The 26199-nt window shown below is 38.7% G+C and overlaps 1 protein-coding gene across 2 annotated transcripts in view; it reads left to right on the forward strand.

The window, feature by feature from the left end:
* The first annotated feature begins 126 nt into the window (after positions 1-126).
* XPO5 (exportin 5) overlaps positions 127-26199 on the forward strand; it is a 40432-nt gene continuing 14359 nt past the window's right edge. For both annotated transcript variants that reach the window (XM_087717948.1, XM_087717949.1), the window contains exons 1-20: positions 127-355; positions 2421-2542; positions 3262-3334; positions 4383-4520; positions 4950-5132; positions 5896-5922; positions 6634-6819; positions 7252-7328; positions 8226-8325; positions 9349-9432; positions 9871-9996; positions 10253-10343; positions 10755-10883; positions 11240-11355; positions 12374-12529; positions 13608-13649; positions 14644-14733; positions 16897-17096; positions 18750-18849; positions 20704-20885. In XM_087717948.1, coding sequence (XP_087574074.1) covers positions 251-355; positions 2421-2542; positions 3262-3334; positions 4383-4520; positions 4950-5132; positions 5896-5922; positions 6634-6819; positions 7252-7328; positions 8226-8325; positions 9349-9432; positions 9871-9996; positions 10253-10343; positions 10755-10883; positions 11240-11355; positions 12374-12529; positions 13608-13649; positions 14644-14733; positions 16897-17096; positions 18750-18849; positions 20704-20885 — 2327 coding nt within the window. In that variant the 5' untranslated portion in view covers positions 127-250. The remainder of the gene's footprint in view (positions 356-2420; positions 2543-3261; positions 3335-4382; positions 4521-4949; positions 5133-5895; positions 5923-6633; positions 6820-7251; positions 7329-8225; positions 8326-9348; positions 9433-9870; positions 9997-10252; positions 10344-10754; positions 10884-11239; positions 11356-12373; positions 12530-13607; positions 13650-14643; positions 14734-16896; positions 17097-18749; positions 18850-20703; positions 20886-26199) is intronic.

A 26199-nucleotide genomic window follows, 5' to 3' on the forward strand; every position in this document is an offset into this window, starting at 1 on the left:
ATGAAAACGATGTATTCTACATTTCTAACTCTATACGCATACCATAGAGTTAAATCCAGCTTGTCCGGCCGCCGTTCAAGAAGAGATCAGCCGACCTCCTGCGCCTGCGCACTGTGACTGTTCTCTCCGTTGGACCCGGCACGCCGTTGCTTCTTGGCTTTCCCCCCGGTTGCTTGGTTGCCGTAGGCAACGGACCTCTCCCCCCCTCCCGTTCCCCCCTCCCCGTCGGAAGACCTTGCGTCCAGGCACAATGTCGTGGGACCCCGTGAACACGCTCTGCGAGCAGCTGGTGAAGGCGGTGACGGCGATGATGGACCCGGCCTCCACGCAGCGCTACCGTCTGGAGGCCCTCAAGGTATCGTGGCGGCAGCGGTTACGGGCGGGAACGCCCCTTTAGAGCATGCACGCAAACCAGCGGCCCGAAGTAAAGTGGGAGGGAAATGCATGGCCTCCGCTGGCCTTTTTCCCCGCTGCCGTTACCATTAACTCGCCTAGCCATCCTTTGGAGCAGGTCGTTCGGGGTGGAGAACGTGGGGACTCGCTCTCCTCGTCGGCTTGATTGATGCCTTCGGGCCCCCGACGCCCCTTGGGCAGCGCATCCCACTCTCCCCCAGTCACGATCTGTTCTTCATGGGGCCGCTTATTCTGAGATCGAAGTACAGGGATGTAGTCCTCAACTTACGACCAGAACGGAGCCCAAAATGTGTGTTGCTAAGTGAAACAAGTGTTAAGGGAGCCTTGCTCCATTTTGCGAATTTTTTTTACTTAACAGCCCCGGTTGTTAAGTGAATCACTGCTGTGGTTAAATGGAGTAACCCGGATGTTAAGCGAATCCGGCTTGCGCCTTGACGTTGCCGGTCAAAAGGAGATCACAGGACTTCTGGACATTGCAACCATCGTAAATACAAGTCCGTTGCCGAGCATCTGAGTTTTGATCATGTGACCATGGGGATGCTGCAAGGGTTGTAAGTGTGAAAAGCGGTCATGAGCCCCCCTTTTTTCAGGGATGTTGTAACTTTGAACGGTCACTAAATGAACTGTTGTAAGTCGGGGACTACCTGTATTATTTTAAATCATTCCTACCACAGATAGTCCTCAACGATCACAATTGAGCCCAAAATGTCTGCTGTTAAGTGAGACATTAGTTAAGTGAATTTTAACCTTTCTTGCTACAGTTGTTAAATGAATCACTGAGGTTGATAAGTTAGTAACATGGTTGTTAAATGAATCTGGCTTCCCTGCTGACTTTGCTTGTCAGAAGGTTACAAAAGGGGATGACATGACCTTGGGATATAGAAATGGTCATAAGTGTGAACCAGTTGCCAAGCATCTGAGTTTTGATCACATCATTGGGATGCTGCAGAAGTCGCAAGTGTGAAAAAAGGGTCATAAATCACTTTTTTCAGTGCCACTTTGAATGGTCACTAAATGAACTGTTGTAAATCGAGGACTACCTGTGTATTGTTTTGAAAACATGGGAAACAACCTACTTCTGTAAGGTTGACTGCTGGTTGAGCAGGCCAGATAGCTGCCTGTATGCGGTGGTATTCCAGGAATAAAAACTCTATGTTCTGTACCGTTTTTCTCAGACTCCCAGATATAGTGCTCTGCTGGCTGTGAAAGCATGAAGACAACATGTAGCAAATATGAAAGTTTTCAAGAAAGGACTAACAAAAATAGTGCTATGTCAACCATGAGGTGGGAAATCGACATTCCTCATGGAAGCAATATTTTTAATTGTCTCACTGAACATTGATGAAATAGATGGTCATGTTTGTGTTTGCAAGAAGTTTTCATCAAGCAGGTAGATTTAAAACACAGGAAGGCAAGGGGAAAGGAATATCAAAGCATGTGTTGGGCTACATTTTTAGATGTAATGAAGACAGAACCTTCAAAATAATCTGATATAGAAACTTGAGCTTGATAGAATAAATCAACCATAACTATATATAGAAAGAAGTTTGGAACAAATTAATTTTAGTTAAAATATTGTAAACTTTGAAAATTGACATTAAAAAATAGAAAACTAGAAAAAGTTAGCAATGAGCAAATATAATAGTATCGTTAATGCTGAATAGTACTTATGTAACCTAGAAATCATCAGGGAAATAGTCCAATAATTAAGAGGGGGAAAGTAATCCATTTTGATTCACAAATTAGAAAATTGAAAGGCAAGCCAGTCTTGCTATTATCCTGAAAGTTGTGTTCATAAGTGTGATACACATCACTTTTAGTTAATATGCTGTATAGTGCCATATCCTAAATTACATAAGTAGGCTGTTTTCCATATTTTCAAAACAATATAGTGGGAATGATTTAAAATATTACTTTATCTCAGAATTTGGTTGGTCTTTTCATAATTACCTTGGTGGACAAATTATACACTTAAGCGCTTAAAATAAATTATTATTCCTTTTCAGTTTTGTGAAGAATTTAAAGAAAAAAGTCCAGTTTGTGTTCCTTGTGGATTGAAATTAGCAGAAAAATCCCAGACTGCAATTGTCAGGCATTTTGGTCTTCAGATCTTGGAGCATGTGGTGAAGTAAGAATTTTTAGTTCCAACAAGTGGTGTAATATTGCAAGTTCCCAGAGGTCCTTAGATTGATTTTATTAAGAAATTAGATTTGCATCAGTCTTATTATAATATAGCAATAGATGCAATTATATTATAATATAATTATAATAGTAGTATTACATGTGTACTTTATAACAAAGATGACCTGGTGACAGTTCATGCAAGGAATTCATATTCAGTATTTTGGTGTTAATGAAATAGCTTGCAGGCACTTGCCATAGGGCATAGTCCACTCCTCTCTCTGTAGTACTCACCCACCCTCCAGACTGCTTTTTACCCCCTCCCACGCCCCCTAGGATTTGTGACTTCCAGATGGCTTTCCTATTGACTTTACTTGTGGGAAGGCAACAGGAAGTTACAGTTACATGAGATCCTTGCTGAACAACAACAATAGAGACTGCTAAGATTGCCATTACTAAGCAATGTGGTCACATGATACACTGTAGCAGTTTATGACTGCATTGCTTACCAAGACCCAATTATTGTTGTTAAATGAGAACTGGCTTTGATTCTTTTAAAGGCTATCTATACTGCTTTTGCTTTGGTACGGGAAAGTTGAGCTGGATAGGACAACATGAGAACAGAATCTCTCTCTTATCCCTATCCCTAACCCTAACCATGTTATGAAAGTTTACTTATTATTAACCAGAATAACAGATTTGATGTCTGTGTTTTGGGGGGGTTAGATTTCGATGGAATACTATGGGTCGATTTGACAAAGTCTTTTTGAAGAACAAGGTCATGGAACTAATATCCAATGTAAGTCTCGCTTCTTCTTGAACTTAAGCTGCTAAATTTTATTTTAATGGTACAGTATTTTTCACAAAAATAAGATTCTAGTGTTTAAATCATTCTTTAGTTAAAGACCTTATAATTTGTTTTCTGGACAAAAGAGCTATTGTATTTATAGCTATTGTGATGAAAAGCTGCACTAGTCAGCTATTAAAGGGACTGCAAATTGTTTGTAGTGCAATACTCAAAAGCAAGGAATAAAGCTTGTCTGAACAATATTGTTCGGACATGTAGTAAAGCAGACAATACAGTATGAGATTGGACTTTTACATTTGTCTGGATATAAATTGTCTTGTCGCATTTTATACAGAAATGATCAAAATATTGTTTTTCTCGTCCTACTTTATAAAATATTCCAAACTCTTAATAGTGTAGGATTCTGTTCTTACTTGATTTAATTTAAAGGGTTTTTAAAAAATTTATACTACCGTGTTTCCCCGAAAATAAGACAGGGTCTTATTTTCTTTTGCCCCACGAAATTTGGGCTTATTATAGTTTATTGTTTTGGGGTTGCCAGGTAGCTGCTCCCTTACGAGTGGACTCCCGAAGAGCTGGGCACAGCCTCAGAAGCGAAGCAGCCATGAGGTGACCACACTCACGAGCAGCCCCCTGGCAAACCCCCTCTCCAGCCGGGCAGAGCGTCATTCACTGACCTAGGGGGTATCCCTAAGGCGCCAAGCCATGTGGCGCTCTTCCTCACCATGCCCTGGCCTAGCTCTCCCTGCAGGGCACCTCTGCGGCGGCGCTCCGAGCGTAACTTCTCCGGCTTCCAAACTAACAAAACTCGGCTGCCGAGTCTTCGAGCAGTGGCCGCTCTAGGAGTACGCTCTATGGTTATGGGCTGGCTGCTGGAAGACTCTCTGTCCGTCACCGGCCCACAACGTGGCAAGGCGTTAGTTTCAGGACAGGTTGTATTTTCGGGGAAATACGGTATATTTCTAAAGATAGTTGTGAGTATTGAATAATATAGTAGTCCTATCTTCCATTTTGTAATCTTTCAGTTTTTTATTAACAGGGTACCCAGAATATTTTAGAAGAAGAAAGTCACATTAAGGATGTTCTCTCTCGCATTGTGGTAGAGATGATCAAACGTGAATGGCCACAGCACTGGCCTGATTTGCTGAAGGAACTGGACACGCTGTCTGAAGAAGGGGTAGGGCATCTTACAGTGACATTATTATACCCCTTTTGGACTTGTTTTTGTAGGACAGATTGGCCACCCCTACAGGGCATGAATATAATTTTATGATTTTCAGGAAGATCATGTCAAATAAATTTGTAAAAGTGAAAATATAATAAAAATATAGATTTGTGGGAACATTGACCTTGTAAAATATATATCCCATTTCTAATATTAATTTTTGTTATCCTTTAATAATGATGGTCAGTAGTATAGGTTGGGAGTGTTGGGAATGGCATGGAGGCTTCAATCCTGTTCTAGGAGATAATTTTATTTGAGTTTATTGCATCTGATTATGTGCACAGTCCTTTAGTACAATCCATAAGCAACCTTCTGAAAATTAAATGTTATTCCCAAGACAATGGGAATTGTTTCCTTAGTTTGTTTTGCTTTTCACTCTAGGAAACCCAGACAGAGTTAGTGATGTTCATACTTCTGCGCCTGGCAGAGGACGTGGTTACTTTCCAGACATTGCCAGTTCAAAGACGACGGGATATCCAGCAAACTCTTTCCCAAAATATGGAGAAAATTTTTAGTTTCTTGCTAAATGCACTACAGCAAAATGTTAATAAATACAGATGTGCGGTAAGAACATACCATTAGTTAGTAAGAGCTACATAGTCCCACATTTCAAGAATGGCAAAAATAATAGTTGAATTGTGATGTGAAGTAGAGTAAAAAGAAATTGATCCTTGTGTCAGAAAGCATTACCTAGCCTTTGAAGAATGAAATGGATTTATAAAGACTCAATAATTATTTAAAAATCCACAGAGACCATACTTTCATGTGTAGCTTATTGCTTTTATTTTATCTTTTAAAATAAATCAGTAAATGTTGAAAATTGGACCTTATGTACAAAAAGGGATGGACTAGCCTTAATTCTTGGCATGTTTAGAATGAGAAGAAGTTGAATATTTTTCTTTGTTTATCATTCATGGATTGCTCACAGCAATTTATCATTTTGTAGAAGAACAATGTGTAAGTTGATTATTTATCCACTCCTACCACATGTTGGCTTTATGGAACTCTTTCATAGCACTATGTTTATCTTGCCAATCATGGAATTGTTTTTCTCATGTATTACTGCATGAAAAACTAGCAAAGTAATACTTAACTTTCATTTATAGACCTGCAGAGTCTGACAGAATTGCTGTTTAAACCTCAGGACTGAAGATAACCTTGTTGACATTTGTCCATCTCATTTAAATATGCATTTGATTGCTAAAATTGGAAATACAGCTTTGTAAATATCCTGTGATTGTCTCTTATAAAAAGAGAATTAGGAGGTAATGTAATACTGAGAAACCATACTATGTTTCATAAATCATTCACTTTTTTTTCTTTTCAGAAAATTGATGCAGCTCAAGAATCAAAAGTAAGTGAAACCAGGATTAATAAATACAAACATTTATCATGGTCATAATGCTTAGGATATAGTCATTCTTTTCCAAACATCTATTACCATTAATGCTAATATTCTTTTTTCATTGTTTTGTTGATTAAATCTCCTCTTGATAAATTCATATTACATATGATAGAATATAAGGGACAGTGTTCATCAGAGTTCATAATTTTGCTTGGATACTGCTCCCACTGTATTTCCCCATGTAGAGCAGAATAGGTTATTTTTGGTAACCATGGACCACAATTAACATTTTGGAGAGATACTGAAGGTTGCAAAGAGAGTAATGCACCATACATGTGGATGTGATAGAATAGGGGAAGATCATTTTAATGGTAATTTGCCTATTTTAGGATTTAGAGTAATGTTTTCCGTACTCCCCATTTCAGAAAGGCAGAAAACCATAATTACATTTCTCATCAATCAGAGGTGGGTTCCAGAAGCAACAAAAAGAAAGGTCAAGTCTGTGGGTTGGCCAGCCTGATTTCCAGCATCTAAAGGAAATAATATTTTCAGATTGCCTGAGGACTACTTTCACAGGAGCAAAAACATTAAATGTCGACAAGAGGGAAATGCATTTAACATTTTCACTGTGATTTAGCAATAGGATTAAGACTTAAATTAGATGACATGTCAATAGATGGGTGATTCTGTAGACTCTTGTTGCTTCCCTCCCCCCTCTAGGCACAAGCAAATTGTCGAGTAGGAATTGCAGCACTCAATACTCTGGCTGGTTATATTGACTGGGTGGCTATGAATCATATCACAGCAGATAACTGCAAGCTATTGGAGATGCTCTGCTTGCTTTTGAATGAACCAGAGCTTCAAATAGGAGCAGCAGAATGCCTCTTGATTGTGGTCAGCAGAAAGGTGAGTTTTTTCTGTCTTCCTCATAAGCATGTTTTGGGCATATACACTACATTACAAGATCGTCCAATGGAAGGCTGTAAAGTCCTTTCTTATTTATTATGAATGTCCTCCTATTTGGTATTTTGAACTATCCCTCTGGCAGTTAGGGTAGAAGCTAGTCATTGAAGAGAATTTCTCCAAAACTATTACCAATGTCCTGTTTCCAATCTTTGAGTGCTGGATGAGTTCACTACTTCAATTTAATTTGCTGTTATGTATTGATGGAACCATTCCTAACATTTTAAATGACGAAAAGGCAGAATATTGAATTACATGTTCTGCTTTGAACAATCACCGTGAGAAGAAAACATTCAGTGTAAAAATGCTAGCTAATACACTTCCAGTGGGTAATATTGTTTCTGAATAATGTGATGAAAAGTGTATGTATTTTAGGGAAAACTGGAGGACCGCAAGCCCTTAATGGTTTTGTTTGGGGATGTTGCCATGCACTATATTCTCTCTGCTGCCCAGTAAGTACTATTCTCTGCTGTTGTAAATGCATGAATGATTATGTGCTATCAAATAATTGTTGAATCATAGTGATTTTCTCAACAAGGATCTGTCCCTAACTTGGGGTTTTAAATCTTCCAACAATAGTGGATGGAAGATATCAAATTACACACCAGTAAAATCAATTTTGTCAACAGGCCCCCAATTAATTGAGGGGGGTGGTAGGCATGGAAATTAAGCAGGGTTCGGTCTGATTATTATTGGAAGGGAAAATAGGAGAATAGAATAGATTGGGAAATCAAAAACATATCCTAGAACAATATAATGGCAAATGTATGAATGTATCAATGAAATCATGAGGTGTCAGCTTGAAATTTTACATATTTCTTTATAAACAGTGTCGTGACCCGTCAAAAGCGCGGACAACAAAAGCGCGATCGACAAAATCGCGCCTTTGACGTCATCACAGCGCGACGAAAAAGATCGAAAAATTCAAATAAAAATTAATAAAAATTAAATTAAACCAAGCCGATTCACATAAAGGTAAGGGTTAGGTTTAGGGTTAGGGTTAGGTTAAGGGTTAGGGTTAGCTTTAGAGCGTTAGCGTTAGCGTTAGGTTAAGGGTTAGCGTTAGGTTTTTCGTTACTTTAACGGTTAGGTTTAGGGTTAGGTTAAGAGTTAGGTTTAGGGTTAGGTTTAGGGTTAGGTTTGGGGGGCTTAGGGTAAGGTTTTCGCTTTATTTTTACATTTTTCGAACTTTTTCGTCGCGCTGTGATGACGTCACAGCGCGATTTTGTCGAGCGCGATTTTGTCCTACGCGCTTTTGTGGTGGAACCAACAGTGTTATCTCATGTGTAAATGGTTCTTAATTATGTGGTAGAACCTACATCACTCCTGCTTTTTTCTTTACTTTCCAGAACTGCAGATGGAGAAGGTTTGGTAGAAAAACAATATGTTTTCTTGAAGAGACTTTGCCAAGTATTATGTTCTTTGGGCAGCCAGCTGTGTGCATTAGTGGTGAGTGGTAATAACAAAAATTATCTCTTTTTGCTTCTTCTTACCAAACAGCCTGGTTTTCAAAAGATAATTGCTTTTTTGCCCAGTTTGGGAATGGTGTGGACTGGATGTTGGCAAACCGTGACTCCTGAGCCGCATGCGGCTCTTTTACCTCTTTCCTGCAGCTTCCTGTCACTCCACCTGTACTTATATTTTTCAGCAGTTCCGACTGATCTCACCACTGGCTGGGCCCGCCTGTCTCCCCTCCCCTCCCAGTCACTACTTGCCTGATCTGAGAAGAGAAGAGACTTGCTCTTGGTCCCTATCACTCATCTTGTTGCTAGGAGCGAGTGGGGCAGGGTCGCATTGTGGATCCGCGTCATAATGGGTCCTGGAAGGAGGGGACCTATCTCACCCATTGTGAAGGGTGCTAAATTTTGCTGTGCTGCACTGCAAGAGCGCCTCATGGCCTGCCTGACACCTCATGGCCTCTGCCACATGGCCTATCCACTGCTCCCAAGCGCCTTGCACAGCACAATAAAATTTAGTATGTATCCCCAAACGTCCAAGGCACGCCCAGCACCAACAAAGGCTGGAAGTAGCTGCCCGCCATTTCCTGCTTTAGTCTGTTGGGCAGCGAGACCCCTGGATGAGATGCCAGAGAATCAGAATCGGAGAGGGAGGGAGAGTGGGAGGGAAGAAGAGACAGCCACTTGGTAACTGCCAAAAATTTATTGCATATTCTCAGTCTCCTAAATCTGTGACAATCCCAGCACCTCTGGGAATTCCAATTTTAATGCATCCAGAGGAATCAGGTCTTGCATCTTCCCCTGTACTAAAGATTTGTTCTCTCTGCTTTAAAAAAAAAAGGGAAGTGAGAAAAAAAGGGAAATGCTGCTCTTAATTGTATGGTTGAACACTCCAGACTTGAGTCTCCTGTCCACAGAAAGTTTCATGCCAGCAAAAAGCTTTTCTGCTGGTAACATCCTTGTCATCTAAATCATGTTTGGGTCCAAATTCACATTGCTATTCTTCTCTTAACAGGGTCCTGATTCTGATGTAGAAATACCTGTCAACTTGGGAAAATATCTTGAGTCATTTCTAGCTTTCACAACCCATCCCAGTCAGGTAAATAGATAGGGCTGAAGAGAAATAATTTCCAGTACTTAAATATAAAGATTAGTCGTATGTGGTATGTATTTGTGATGACCTTATGGATTACAAATATTTTAAAATGAATTCATTATTCCTTTCTGAGATGAAGAAAGGCTTCTTAAGGCAAAGTTACCATAGTCAAATACAACTGCATTAGTCTGTTTATTCAATTATAATATATTTGACATTTGGCCTTTTCTGAAGATCTAGAAAATGTTGTCGCATGTGATTGTCTGGTGCCTTGCACTACTAATATCTACCTTGTAATTGAAAGTGACTATGTATTTTAAGTAATATTTTTGGTGGGGGTTTTTTAGCAGATGCAAGAGAAATTATGTAGATTACATAGCTTTCTAGTTTTATGATAGTAATGTCTATCTAATAGATCCTTTAACTTTTTTATTTTCCTAGTTCTTACGTTCTTCTACCCAGATCACATGGGGTGCTCTTTTTCGTCATGAAGTCCTGTCGCGTGATCCTGTGTTGTTGGCTATTATCCCAAGTTATCTGCGGGCATGCATGACTAATCTAGTGAAGGTATGTTAAGAGTGTAATAAGATGTAAATATGAATGTTTGAAAAAAGAATAAGTTTTCAAACTGAATCATCTATTTTCTGAACCTCTTTCCTAGCAAGCTACCTTTAATATGACTGGATGATAGAAGAATCCTTTCCATTCAGTAAAATATGTTCCATCTCCATTAATCTGTTTTAAGATCATTCTCTAAAGTCTTTATTTTACAATATATGTGTATAATGTTTTTACCTCTCATCTCATCCTTCTCTTTTTATAGTTGGGGTTTCCTTCAAAGACAGAATGCCCTAGTTGTGAATATTCTCGTTTTGATTTTGACAGTGATGAAGACTTCAATTGCTTCTTCAATTGTAAGTTGTTGTTTCAGCAAAACCCAACTAAAAGATTTTCAATTTATTTTGATTTTAACAGCATTAATAGAATTTCATTCTTTCAGAGCAGAAAGCCATTGCAAAGTTCTGTTACACTTTATATTTAAATTTTCCTTTGAAAGTAGATATTTTCAAGTATAGCTGAAAAAAATGTTTGAAGAAAGAATGAGTGTTCCTCCAGTCTATCCAATTTAATATTATCTATGGGCTTTTGTTTCACCAGCAGCATGGAATTTGCCAGAAACTGAGAGCAATCTATAAAACCATTCAAACAGTTTATTTTTGCAGGACAAACACTTCAAATTTCAGATTTTATATCCAAGTTGCTTACATGAGTACTTCTCAGTTATGGTAGCTGCAAGTCAGACTTTTATTGTTTTTCTTTGCCAGCTTTCCGTGCACAACAGGGAGATGTGATAAGGATGGCATGTCGCCTAGATCCTCACACTGGCTTCCAGATGGCTGGAGAATGGCTGAAATACCAATTGTCCCTTCCTCTGGATACTGAAACTGCAAATTGTAAGTTTCTTTAACAGGAGGGGAAAATGCTCAGTATTCAATAGTGGTGCACAACATAGTTTTGTTTGCTTTGCTCTAGCAGTTTCTCTTAATTGTTCCAAGTTAGACTTTCCATTTAGATGGGGATACTTGAAACATGATGATCATTCAGTGTTTGATTAAAATCCATACATTTCTCCAATTAATCATAATGTCGTAATTACAGCTTTTTATAGTGAAAGCAGTTTTCCAGCAAAACCTATTTTTATTGTAACTGCATTCATTGTGACATTTTTTATGACAATCAGTTCTTGTTAAAAGCAGAGTCTGATACTGTGAATGTTCTCAAGTTTTCTTAACTTTGTCTTCCTTGATAGCTAAAAGAAATAAAAGATCCTACTCCATTTTTTCTCCTTCCTTTGTGCATTGGGATGCTATGACCTTTTTCTTAGAAAGCATCGTTAGCCCGATGTTCCGAACCCTGGATAAAGAAGTACGTTCCCAAATTTTTGTCTTCTTTCAGTTATCCTTGACACAATGTGACTATGTTGTCTCTTGATAAACATTCTGGGGAATACAAGCCTTTTAATTATATTTAGGTTATATTATTTGTAACATTTTCCATGGGAAAATTTTGATTTTAAAATATTTAAAGCTTGTTGTGCTAATGACATTGTGAAGTCCTTGGTTTCTCTGAGCTTGGTTGTTTGCTTGCAGACATCATCAGGGATAGTTGGCTTTGTTCCCTATTTATATACAGAAGCTTGACTTGCCAGTGTTGCTGGGCATGGGGCTTCCCCCCCTCCCTTGGTAATTCCTTAATTAGGGCATTGTTTTCTGCTTAATTGTTTTTCTGGTGTTAGTCCCTGCTTATCTGGGTGTTGGTTGCTGGAGAAGATGTGTTCGTTTTGTTTCCTTTTTAGCCTTTTTATTGAATGGTGCCTAAATGTGGTTTATCTCTATGTCTCTACTGATGACTTAGTCATGTGATGACCTGTCTGTATCCTTTGATAGCTTAGATATATAGAGATAAACCAACAAGAGTTAATCCCAGTAAACAGGAATTAATACCAGAAAAACAATGCACTGCACCAGACCTTCACTTATCCTTGCACACCTTCCTCAGACCCCACCAAAAGCCTTACACCACACTGGATCCTTGCATCTTCTCCCCTGATCCACAGCAGCCTCTGAAATCTTTTCTACTCTCTTATCATGCCACATCAGACTTCATGTACCCATCTCTATCCTCCCCCTATCTTTTTGTGCCTCCCAGAGCCTCATTACATAGAGATAGCCAACAAATGAACTTTTGTGTGTTTTGAAGAATTCTGGGTGCCTTAGATTTTAAGGCTTAAATCTTAACAGCTGTGCAAGGCACCCACTCTACTTTCTGTTAAAACTGTCCAGTTAGAATTAGTCAGACCTGTGAGTTTTTTCTGACAAATTAATACTGATATTGTATGAAGCAAAAAGATACATGATCACTGTCCATTTTCTTCCTGTTCCAGAAAATCCCAGTTTCTCAAGGCATAGAACTATTGCAATGTGTCCTTGGCTTTGAAACAAAAGACCCCCTGATTCTGTCCTGCATCCTTTCTAATGTCTCAGCACTCTTTCCATTTGTTACGTACAGACCAGAATACCTGCCAGAAGTTATTGTTAAGGTAAATTTTTTATTACAGTCAGTAAACATTGGGTTAACTTATAATATGGGACTCAATTTCATTTGTGGGTGCAGAACTTTAAATATACAATTTCTTGGGTAATAAAGAAGTAGCTATTTTAATTCTAGACGTAGACCATGTTCCATACGACACATTTATGTTTTTCAGCATTCTAGGATAGGGAAAGGGGTTTTTGAATATATACTGGAGAACTGAAAAGGAAAGAATCCCTGTAGCCAATATTGTAATCGGCTGATTATTTTATCTGAGGTTTAAGTCCAGGTGCTGGTTTTTAAATAGTACTGTGTTCATATTTGATTTACAGTACATGACTGATTTTCCCAATGTGTTCCTGTGACCTGCCACAGGCACAGAGGACTTTGTATGCTTAATGACATATGAAATTGTTTAATGACTGCAACAGGAGGTGCTGGAATTGCAATGAGTGCAGCCGAATTAATATCTGCAGATATTAATTCTGCTACATTTAAGAGTGTAAGGGGGCCGTGGTGGCTCATGTGGTAAGACGCTGAGCCAGCGCTCCACTGAGTTCGGTAGCTCGGCAGCTCGATTCCCATGAGCGAATAAACTGCGCAGGGATAGGAAAGGAGCCTTCCCCAATTGCCTACTGGTATTCAGGTGTCCCACAGGTAAGATAACACCACCCGAAAAAAATTCTTTTCACAGAGACAGCCAGCCACTTGCTAACATGTGCCGTATGCTAAATAAATAAAATAACTGCAGAGACTGCCTCCCCTCTTTCCTGGTTTTATTAGGTTTATTAATGAGGTTAAAGTTGCCTACTTAGGCAGAAAGCTTTTTCAGTGTAGCCTTGGAACTGTGAAGCAGTGCTAGAAAAGATTCACTGAAGTATATTATTCATTATTTCTATGAATTTGCTTGGAGGGGAAAAAAAATCATGCATGTGGCTTTGTAATATACCATCTTATCTAAAATAAAAACAGGAATAATTTAATTGGTAAATAATTTTAAGGGGCAGTATTTTACAAGTAACTCACATAAAGAGAAAATATGTTCCCAGGAAATGATTAGTAACTTTTTGCTCTTGTTCTCATAGCTGTTTGCCTCTGTCACCTTTGAAGTTGAAGAAGAAAGCAAGGTAAGGTCACTTCATAAATGTGAGGATGATGTTTCCTGATGAAACTGCAGAACAAGCTCATTTTGATTATATAAAAACTCTTAGACCAGGACTGTCAAACTCCCGGCCCACGGGTCAGATGCATCAGGCGCTGGCCACTCCCACGGCCTGCATAGCGAAGGAGAAAAAAGTCCCGATATGTCACATGATGCTGCCATGACGATGTGAGTTTGACACCCCTGTCTTAGACACTGTTGAGACTATGAAATGAGAAGGATATTTCAATGGCCAAACTCTATGTGGACTACTGTAGCCAGGGAAAACAGGATTGAGACACTACAAACTATAGAGTTTTTATTTGCCAACCGCTCAGAGGCATGTACGTGTAATGGGTGGTATAGAAATTTGGTAACTAAATAAATAAAGGCATGATATAAAAACAAAAATTTGAGTAGTCATTTTTGCAGTAATACTAAACTTATAGAAACGAATTTCATTCATAGAATTTCCACTGCAAAGCAAGTTTTATACAACAGATATTTTTTATATTCAATATGCAGTTAAGTATCTTGGGAATATTAATCTCATAAAAGGACAGAACAAGGAGCTGTGTAGGTAGTTTTGAAATCTCAGACACTAGCATGGTTTCTGTGGGGGAAATTGTCAGGTAATGGTTTTAAGAGCCTTGCAATTCTCTTTCCCTTCTTGTTAAGAGCAAAACCAGAATTCACTATAAAAAAAATTCCTCAATAGCTACCCCTGTCATGATTAGTGGTAAGAGTAGGGCATTATGTTAAAAGTTCTGCCATTAGAGGTTTGGCTAGAAACCAAGCTGTCTTAGTTTTCCAAACAGGACAGTTGTGCTAGAGTTCTACTGAAGTTTTAGAAAATTGCTTTGTTTTGAAGTTGTTTTCAATTATTCTGTTTAATATCTTGAAAATGTATTAAATACTTAACTAAGGTTTTTTTTTCTAAAGCTAAAAATGCTATTTTTAAATTTTATTTGTCTATCCAGGCACCAAGAACCCGTGCAGTAAAGAATGTGAGAAGACATGCTTGCTCCTCCATCATCAAGATGTGTCGGGATTACCCTCAACTTGTTCTGGTATTCAATTGCATTTTGTTCAGTTTGAAACAGTTTTTCAAACTTAAGCTATTTTGGGGGTAGGAATGCACATTTTTAGTCGATGGTTTAGAGCTCTCTAAGATCTTTATTTGTAGTCTGTAGCATAGCAAGTTTAAATAATAGATCTTCGTATGTTTTAGTAGAAAAAGATAATCGTGGTTGGTTTTTTACTTTCATTGGTGTCAGAAGTGAGAAACAGCCCACTTTTGTTTTCAAGAATACTTTGGTTCTTTTCATAGCAAGTACATAGTTATGAATTATCTTAGATTGCAGTGTGTATACAGTATATCTATGAAAATGTGGATGGAGCTTTATAACAGCAGACTGCAGTTCTAGAGCCAAACTTTAAGAGAAATTCAAAGAAATACTGATTTAGAGAAAGGCAATGTGAATGGTAATGGGTGGATGGCTAGATACTAGAAATTAGTTACTGGGAATCCATAATAAATTTCTAGACATGCTTTATCCTATGAACAACGTGGCAACACTATTTAAATATAGAAGAGGTTTCAGACAAAAAAAGGTCATACCCAGTTTGTCATTCCAGACACAAAATTTTCTTAGAAGAAAATCCTAAAAACTAAATTTAAAAAATTAGGGGGGAAAGCTTCTAATATGAATTGATCCTGTTCTTATCAGAACCAGTTATGCCCAGATTCTCCATTTCAGTGGATTTGTTCAACCAGAGGTTGGCCTGCCATCTGTTAGGCATACCTCAATTTGGATCCCTGCATTGAGCAGGAGATTGTTCTCAAAGGCCTACCGTGTTTCCCCGAAAATACGACCTGTCCCAAAACTAACGCCTTGCCACATTTTTCGCGTGGGCAAAAATATAAGCCCACCCCCGAAAATAAACCCTGTGGACACACACCCCCTCTGGCCAGGCAGAGCACCACTCACTGACCTACCGGTATCCCGAAGGCACCAAGCCGGGGGGAAAGGCGCTCACATTGCTTGCTGTCTTCGGGATACCGCTAGGTTGGGGAATGGTGTTCTGCTTGGCCAGAGGGGGGAGTTGCCGGGCGGCTGCTCCCTTGCAAGCGGGTGCCCGAAAAGCCAGGCACGGCCTCAGGGGCAAAGCAGCCATGAGGTAATCACGCTCATGAGCAGCCGCCCGGCAAATCCCCTCTCCAGCCAGGCAGAGCGCCATTCACTGACCTAGGTGGTATCCCTAAGGCGCCAAGCCACGTGGCGCTGTGCCCGCCCCCCAGCTCCCATGGCTTGGCACATTCGGGATACCCCCTAGATCAGTGCATGGAGCTCTTCCCAGCTGGAGAGGGGGGTTCCGCAAGTGCCTGTTCCGCCCCCAGCCTCACCAAGCCCTTGCGCAGCTCTCCCAGGGTACCGCCGCCCACCGTCGCTACGCTCCAAGCTTACCTTCCAAACTCCAAAACTTGGGGCTGAGTCTTCCAGCATCGGCCGCTCTAGGAGTGTTCTCTATGGTGGGCCGGCTGCCAGACAGAGAGTCTTCCAGACAGTTCCAGCAGCCAGCCCACCATGGAGAGCACTCCTAGAGCAGCCGATGTTGGAAGACTCGGCAGCCGATTTCTGGAGTTTGGAAGTTATGCTCGGAGCGTGGCGGCGGCGGTGCCCTGGGAGAGCAGCCACCCAGCAACCCCAAAACAATAAGCCCTCCCTGATAATAAGCCCAAGACCATATTTTGTGGGGCAAAAGAAAATAAGACCCTGTCGTATTTTTGCGTAAACACGGTAATATGTTCTTACCTAACCCTGTGATTGTATAGTCTTTGATTGTAAAGACTTTCAATGAAACAAGAGGTAATAGTGATAAGGGACTTTAATTCTTCTTTGTGTTTGTGCGCATAATTTTTATTAAGAATATTTATAATAGTAATATGTAATACAAACTAAAAGAATAATAGAGCTGAATAAAACGTGAAACAAAAAAAGAAAAAGACAAAAATGAGACTATAATAAAGAAAAAATATGTAAAGAGTTGATTTTCAATCTTTATCACAATCAGCATAAAGAAACTCTTTGCCCTCTCTAAAACATCAGAACGGAACTGGAGGTGACCCTTATCTTGAAATATTACTTCTTATAGTGCAAAATGTATCCTTGCAGTTAATCTTGTGTGGTGTTTTCCCTTAACCAACCGTTTCTTTAATCTGTTGATTATAGCCCAACTTTGACATGCTATATAACCATGTGAAGCAGCTGCTATCAAATGAGCTACTCCTGACTCAGATGGAGAAGTGTGCTCTCATGGAAGCCTTGGTCCTAATTAGCAATCAATTTAAGGATTATCAGCGGCAAAAAGCTTTCTTGGAAGAGCTCATGGCTCCTGTTGCTACACTTTGGTTATCTGATGAGATGAAAAGGTATGAAAAGTTTAATCAAGTCCACTGATAGACTCATATATATGTCTGTGTGTGTTGCATTTTTGCTGATAAATAAATAAAAGGAGACTAATATAGATCTATTTCACACACACACACACACACATACATCTACAGATCTGTGCTGAGCCTTGCACATATATGCAGCTATTTTAATTCATTGTAATTGTGCATAAGAAGTGCTTTTGTGCAGGCATTTATTAAACCTTTTCTTGTTTTGAGAAAAGGTTTTGACAAAAGAAATACACACACCTATAAACCTACAGATCTGTGCTGAGCTTTGCAGTAAACATGTATGCAGCTATTTTAATTCATTGTAGTTGTGCATAAGAAGTGCTTTTGTGCAGGCATTTATTAAACCTTTTCTTGTTTTGAGTTCAGTGTGCAGGAATATGGCATTTGCTAATTGTTTGTCCTTTTAGAGATTTTTCTAATCTAAATATGTAGGTTGCCTCCAGAATAAAGTGGAGTACAAGAGAGGAAAGAGATGCATGTCTTCAGTACAAACTATTAATACAAAGAAAGTAGCTGCTACTCCTCCCATTGAGTTCACAACTTCCAGCTCCTTTTCCATGGCAGTGTCATTTTTGGAAAACTCACCACACAGTACAGTTGACTTAATTAGCACATGCAGAAATGAAGCCAATCGAGTCAGCTATTCTGATTACCATTTATTTCCAGTTTTCAGGAGAGTTTAGAACAACAGAGTTCCATGGCAGTCATACCTCTGATGGAATATTGTTACAGGAAATGAGAATTACTAGCAACTTCACACTCTTTATACAATATATGAGCTCCATGGGTGTGAACTGCATCAAAGATCTTTGAAAGTTAAAAGTGAGAAGAGAAAATGTGCTTAATATCGATGGATGATGTTGATAAAAATAGTACGTGGGTTTTTTCTACTGACAGTGTGATACGGTCTAAATTTATTTTTATCTATATCCTGCCTTTATTATTTTTATGAATAACTCAAGGCAGCGAATACATCCAACATACCTTTGTCCATTTATTTTCCTCACAACAACAACTCTGTGAGATGAGATGAGATGAGCTGAGAGAAAGTAACTGGCCCAAAGTCACCTAGCTGGTTTCATGGTTAAAGTGGGATTTAGATTAAGTAGATGAATGGTTAACCTATTGTGAATAAAAATGAATATCTTTCATCTTTTATGTGAGAAAGTAAAATTAAGAGGCATGCAAATGCAAAAAAAAAAGCAGACTTCTATACAAAGAGCAGTAGAGATCACCTTTTTTCAACTTTAAAATCATCTTCACAGAAAATTGCAAGAATGGCATGTAGACTAGTCCACTAAGTGAGATACTGTAGCAAAGTCATTTATAACTCAGATTGAGATCAGTTTGTAGACATGGTAATGTCAAATAGCATTTTATGCATACATATTTAGAAATCTGTCCTACTGAGTTTAATGAGGTGCTTGTTTGGATTTCAACGTATAAATCTTTTTATCTTGGCTTGCTCTAATCTATCACTGTAGATATAATATCACAAGTATTCATGGATCTAACTTAATAATAGTGTTTCATGACAACTAGCTTCCATAGCTCATTAGATTGAATTGGTTTCTTGGAATAAAATATGTTTATAGCTCTGATTTCTACTATCACACACAGAGTTCTGATGAATCCTGAAGATTTTATCCGGTATGTTGGTGCTGATAATAGGATTGTAGACCCCATCATGGAAGATCCTTGTGGTTTGAATCGTTCCAGAGTGAGTATTAGGTTGTCAGAAAATATGGAATTCAGAAAAAGAGATTTGCCCATATCACTGAAAATTTATCCTTAGTGAATAGTGGATAGTCTTGGAAATAACAGCACAGTAAGTACCGTATTTTTCAGAGTATAAGACGCACCAAGGTTTTGAAGAAGCAAATTTAAAAGAAAGTAGGTAGGTAGATAGAGGGATAGAGAGGGAGAGAGGGAGAAATACAGTAGGTAGGTACGGAGTGAGAGACAGTAGGTAGGTAAGTAGGTAAGTAGGTAGAAGGATAAAGAGAGAGAGAGAAATACAGTAGGGAGAGAGAGTAGGTAGGTAGATAGATAGAGAGAAATACAGTAGGGAGGGAGCGAGAGTAGGTAGGTAGGGGGATGGAGGGAGAGAGAAATACAGTGGGTAGGTAGGGAGAGAGAGAGAAGGTAGGTAGGTAGGTAGATAAAGGGATAGAGAGAGAGAGAAGTACAGTAGGTAGGTAGGGAGAGAGAGAGAGAAAGTAGGTAGGTAGATGTTTCCAGGTGTATTTATCCATGTGCTGGGGAAGGAAATCGCTGACAACCTGCAGCTCAGTGTAATTTTCATCAACCACTCTAACTAAAGAGCTTTCCGAAAGGAGGAAAAAAAAGTTTTTGCACTCTGCAAACCTCCCCAAAATGGCCCGGGGGGGCTTGCAGAATGCTCCGGGGGGAGGGCAAAAACGAGCAAAAAATGGCCCATTTTTCACAAAAATTGGCCCATTTTTTGTCAAAAAATTGCATGCATAGCCTTATGGAAGCTTATAGAGTGCTGCTGGGGGCTGGGGGGGGGCAAAAAATGGTCCATTTTTTGTTCATTTCTGCCCTCCCCAGCCCCCATGAACTCTCTGGAAGCCTCCATAAGGCTATGCACGGCCATTTTTGTGAAGGGGCGGGGCTTCAGGAGGCAAAACAATGCTGTATTTGAAGTATAAGACACACCGAGATTTTCAGCCCCTTTTTTTCTTTTTTGAGGAAAAAAGGTGCATCTTATACTCCATATAGGGTATATGATGTGTGATCTGAACACAGATGTGCTGAGATCTACTCATGCTTTTGGGCAAGAAGAAATCACAGTATGGTGGGGGTAGGGTTTTGGTCTTTCTGTTTGCATAATTTTAAGTGGGCCCAAGTAATCTTAAAGTTATTTGCCTTATTGGAAGTTGGAAGGGGATTATCCTAAAATGCTAAATGTTTCCTATTGCATAGTAATAATTGGCTTCTTTCAAGATGGGTCATAATAGATCTCAGTTTGTTAATCTGAAACTCTTAGATTTGCTACTTCCTTCATGACATACTATTTGGCATAGACTATTAAGATTGCATCAGTCAGTTTGTTGTTCCACAAGATCTTTTCAGAGTTGAGATATGAGCTTCCCCGAAGGGCACTCAGTTTTTCTTACAAGTAGTTATCTTTTTGTATCAATTAAATACGTTCAGGCCTTCTCAGTTAATTTGGTTTTTAAATGACCGATTTATATACAGCTATGTTTTGAGAAGATTCTAGAAGACCCTGGAATATAATGATAAACAGGAGAAGAGAGATGACTAGAGAAAGCTCTAGAATAAGACAGGGAAAAATGGATTTATGGATAATTTATACACAATAATAGTTTTATACAGATTTTTTTTAAATCATTTGCAGTTCCATTCATCTCAAAGATACATGCAGTAATATGTATATGCATTCATCACATGTGATTATGTATATATAATTAAGAATGTCTTTATTGCGATTTAGGGACATAATTATATCTAAAACAATTTTCTTGAGACATTTTAAATTTCAGTGTACTTAGACTGACTTTTCAAGTAACTTCTGTGTCTTTCTGTGTAGATAAGCTTTTGTGTATACACAATTCTGGGAGTTATAAAACGAGCTCGTTGGCCCACTTCCTTGGAAGAGGCAAAAGCTGGAGGATTTGTGGTGGGATATACACCTAATGGCAATCCAATCTACCGTAACCCCTGCTCAGTGCAGATCCTGAAACTTTTTGACAACTTGCTTGCTCTGATAAGGTGGGTCAGTATGACATGATCCTTGTTTCATAGTCAATGTGTTCCATACTTCCCCTTAAAGTGAATGGTGGCATCTGTTGAAATACTTTATAGGAAAGCATGTAAAGAATAGAGAAGAAAAAGGAACCCCTTGGCTTATCCTGCCAATTGGACTGTATGTTTTGTGAGAGTCTTCCAATTTCCTATAACATAAAATTAATACCAGCTTTTCGTAATAGTCTTCATATATTTTGAACCCCGTTAGTCAGGTCATATCTTCAGTCTTATACGATAACTTTTTGCTTCTCATGTATCTATTGTTGAAGAAGGATTTTCTGTATTAAGCCTGTAAGTTTATCTTGAGGGAGTAGGGAACTTGTCAGTGACACTATTGGTAAATGTCTTGTGCCTCTCTGTTAGGAATATTTTTTGTTTGTTTACCTTGAAGGAGAGAGGAATAATCAAATGAAATGTCAGTACTGATCTGATAATACAATCTCATATTAAATAGCTTTATCTTTGAAGTGGAGAGTATCATTCCAACCTAATTCAGAAGAACAATATTTACTTGTATGCAGTTTGCTAGAGTGACCAGACCCAAAGAGAACAGTGTTCCTGCACTTCTCATAGTATTAGCTTATGTACTTCCTTTTTTGCCTATATTGGAGTGAAAGGGAAGCTGCTGTATCAGGCCCAGCATTTTTAAAGTGAAGGATAAATAGTCTTTGAGAACTGATCTGGAAATAGTGGCTCCTGGTGGCATCAGTTTTGCATATGGTCCTATTACAGCTTGAGAATCAAAACTCAGCCTGCTGTATACTCTCAGAATTAAGCCTTACTGAATTCAGCATGATGGCATCTGAAAAGATATAACTGAAGGATCTAGTCCTCTTTCAGGGCCTGTAATTACCAATTATTTTAATCTTTTCATAAGAATAGACTTAAGTATAAACTGCATATTTGAAGCAGATTTTTTTCTAAACAAATACCAAATAATCACCTTTACTATTCATTATTGGATCGCCAAATGATCTAATCATATTTTCAGTACTTGTCCTCATTCATTCATTGTATCAGAACAATTTTGGGAGTTAGATGTTATTTGGGTTAGCCTCCATTCATTTTTCCTTAAAACTATGCCCTGATTCATATAGCATGCATTTTCACTAATCAATGAATTCCTATTTTCATACCGTGTTTCCCCAAAAATAAGATAGGGTCTTATTTTCTTTTGACCTCCCAAATAAGTACTTGGTCTTGTTTTTAGGGAGGTCTTATTATTTTTGAGATGCAGTAGGTGGCGAGCGTGATCACCTCATGGCTGCTGCTGTGTTGCAATATTTTGGGGGAGGGCTTATTTTCTGGAGAGGGCTTATTTTAGTGCATGCGCTCAAAAGCCCAATTGGGCTTATCTAGGAAGGTCTTATTTTCTGGAAAACAGAGTAAATACCAAGCAACCTAGATGTCACTAGTTCAAATTATTTGATATACATTAATTCTTTTATTCATAATTAAATTTAAACCTTGCCTTGGTTCACAAAAATGGGACATACCATTTTTGTTCCTTAACATGTATTCATTGACATCCTCTACCATGAATATCTTGTACAATCCAAGTTGTAATCATCTATATCTTGCCAACTGAGGTGAGCAGGAACATTAAGTGTTGCTGTCCATAGTAGCTCTAATATAATAAATTTTAGTAAAATAAGCAAGTATACATTAGATTACCATTCTTAGTTGGACCCATGGCACAGAGAGCATTTTCTGTTAACTATAAGGATGAAGTAGTGGTCAGATTCAACACTTTTTTTCACAAGCACGGTCAAAGCCAGTTTTTGTTCGAAATATATTTATACTTCTCTATGAAAGCTAGAATAACTAATTTATCTGTCTTAACTAACATATTGTTGCCTACATCCCACTAACTAGGATGCATAATCATTCACAGTAACTATAGGGTACAAAGTACAAGCAAAATTCAGTATTCCTGACTGTCTCAGTTTGTAGGAAATAAGCAATATGAGCACCTATATGTTTGTAAAAAAAATGTATCTTAGACGTGGTAAATTGGGAAACTTCAAATATGTTAGAATAGACCCTTTCATGCTAAAAATTTTGTATCATTTTGTGTCCTGATAATGTATTCTTTTATAAAGAAGGCCCCCTATAAGTACAGAACTAATGCAAAAGGGAATAGTTTGAGCTAGAGCCGCCTTCTTTCAGAATTTGTTTTTATCCCTATTTAGAAGCATTGCATTCTCATTATGTCAGCTTTTTTTTTACATAATTAAACTACAGAGGCATTTATCTTCTTTCATTTTAAATGCCTCGTATCTGTTTCTTGGTGGCTTTTGTGGAGGTAAACTGTTTGTCCACAACTTGTTCCCAGCATAAATCACTTTCTCTTGAATAGCAGAGTTAAATAAATGGCTCTGCTTTGGGTTTCTCACATGGAAATTTGTGTTCTGTGTGACAAGTGAATACATTTGCAAAAAGGAGAAATATTAATATAAAACTTCCACAGCTGTGTCATTGGTAGAGAATAGTGTAACTGTATACACGTCACAAAGCTGCACTCAGTGAAGGCTTTTTTATTTAGGGAATCTACTGTGATGCAGCAAATGTTGTTTTTAGTTGAACTGTTGTGTTGGCTGCTTATTCACATCTTGTTGGGTGTTTTTCGGGTCTTTTCATTTTCTGTGGTCTGAAGAAAACGTATCATTAGTAATTCATTATTTCGAATACACCTTATAGTTTTGTTATTGCTGTCTTATTGCATGCTTTATTTTGCTAGAATGAGAGCTAATGCAGCATTTGGACATGAAGCAAGTAGAGATGCTTCCATTCCAGAATGGAACCTTCACTATACATGTTAACAGCTCATAAAGGGACCACATCTTTTCTTGGGCTTGTATGAAGTACCCAGGCTCAAGAAAATGCTCAGCTGAATTAAGTAATTAATTAACACATGATTGATTTCTGTTTCTCATGCGCGCATATCTGTGACCCTACATAGCTATGGTTGAGCCAAGGAAAGGTTGCCTCTCCTTTACAGAGCTACCAAGAGGTACAGGTACTCCTCACTTAATGATAACAGTTGGGAACAGAATTCCATCACTAAGCAAGGTGGTTGTAAATTGAAAAGATGGAGGACTATAATGATTTACAATCACAGTTTCAGTTGCAGCCATTAAAGGAACCAAGCACGGTTATTAAGTGTGATGTCCCATGATCACAGCTTGTCACTTCCCTGCCAGTTCCCCCATTGATTTTGCTTGATGGAAGCCAGCAATGAAGGTTACAAATAGTGGTCACATGACGCTGTGACAACTGCAGTTTTGAGCACCTATCAGAAGACCTGTCATGCAGTGCTTTCATAACTTTGAGTGATTGCTGAACAAGTGGTCATTAAGTGGGGACTACCTGAATAGCAGAGATACTCATGTCAGATCCAAAGCACATCTGCTTCAGATTTGAGTGCCTTACCTTTTATAGTTAGAACTTTCTTGGCCAAATTAACGGTTACTTGGACCTTACCCAGAGCTCATAGAATCTTGTATAGCAACAATCCCCCCCTAGGCCTAATTTTTATAGCCTGCCAGAAAATCAAATCACATGCATGCAGATGCAGAATTGTTGTGTGGTCACCATGCAAATTATTCTTTAAGTAACCTGCATAGGCAATCTAACTCTTTTACCCTGATTTTCCTTCCTGCAGCCACCATTCTGATATTATGAAGATGCAGGAACAAAAGGGAAGAGGGCAACGGAGGAGACTGGATGAGGAACAGGAGAGGGTATTTTAAGGGGTCAGCAAGATTGTGCAGCTGGGTCAGGCTACTATAAAAAGGATAAGGAAATGCCTTCCAAGCAAGATTGCACATTTTAAAATGGCATTGTATATGTGATCTTGATAAATATCCAAACATCCAAAGTGGTGTCATAATCATTTCCGACACAATTTGGGGGCATGTAAACACATCAAGTAAATTGGCATTGATGGCATTGCCAAAATGTTCACTGCCATGCTTACAAATTTAATAGATAATCCACTGAGTGCTGCCTAGTATGGGGAAAGAATTTGCAGGTCACTGAAAGGCATCTTTCAGTGTCTGTTCTTTTGCTTTCCCCAGGAGCTAATGCATCAGCTTTCACTCAGATAATCACTTTCATTTCAGATAACAAAACTTTTTGAGTATCAATTTTTCATATTTAAAATATCATACACACAGACACACTCATGCCATTTTGATTCCAGTATATGTTTGAAAATATTGACTGCATTAAGTTGTGGTCAGTCACATTGACAGAACATTAAAAATATGTTTTCAGCTCTTTGGCATTCTTCATCTCCAGAAGTAACAGAGATTCGTGAGACCATAAATTGTCCCTGACACATTTAACTTAACCTATGACAAACTCCTGTATCTTACGGATTTATTTACCAGGTTTACACCCCTCCTGTCCTCTAGGAACCTAAGATGGTTTACATGCTTATTTGCAACAGTATATGCTGTTCCATCCAGTGAAGTTCAAAGCAGTTTACAGCCTAAAAGCAATACCATATAACATTAAAATATATGATAACCCAAACCTGACCAAGAGAAAGCTGTCCAAGGAACCACCCATATCCATAACAGAGAAGTGTCCCTTATCACCAATCTGGAAGGCGTTAAGGACTTTCCCCCCCAAAAAAAATCTAAGGATGAGAGCTTTTTCTTCATACCTCTCCCTCCTCCAATTTTCCCTAGAGCAATACTCTTGTGAGGATAGCTTTACCAGTGAGCTTTGAGCAGGATGTATTGTTTTATGCCAATGCAGGCAGTGTTACTCACGCTACAATGCTGCCCAATCTAATGTTGATTAGTTCCACAAGTTTGGAAACCCTATTCTATCTTTATCCCAAAAGTGCTTTTTTCAAGAGGCAACTGGGCTTTCTGGTTTTTCTTTGAAGATGTTTCACTTCTCCAGAGTTGAAGAAGCTTCTTGCATGAGAAGCGAAACGTCTTCAGAGAAAAACCAGAAAGTCCAGTTGCCTCTTGAAAAAAAGCACCTTTGGGGCAACCATGACCTGATGACTGAGAATCTCCATAGACCTATCTATCTTTTTTTAAAGAAAGTTTTGGCTTAAAAGCCATTTTATCTAATGCAATATGATTTTAAGCCCCTACTTTAGTGCTTAAAGGCTTAACCAAAAGAAATAGTCACTCTCTCTTCATAATGTGATGCTTCTCCTTTCTTGCAGCCTCTGTTAGCACCCTTTGAAATGAATGGGCAGTTCACACCTCAGAACTATTGTTCCAGGCCCTCTGCAAGCTCAGGCAGACATCGC

Source organism: Thamnophis sirtalis, unplaced genomic scaffold, assembly GCF_051295495.1.
Source record: "Thamnophis sirtalis isolate CommonGarterSnake01/CBP01778 unplaced genomic scaffold, rThaSir2_p1.2 scaffold_6, whole genome shotgun sequence".
Taxonomy (NCBI): domain Eukaryota; kingdom Metazoa; phylum Chordata; class Lepidosauria; order Squamata; family Natricidae; genus Thamnophis; species Thamnophis sirtalis.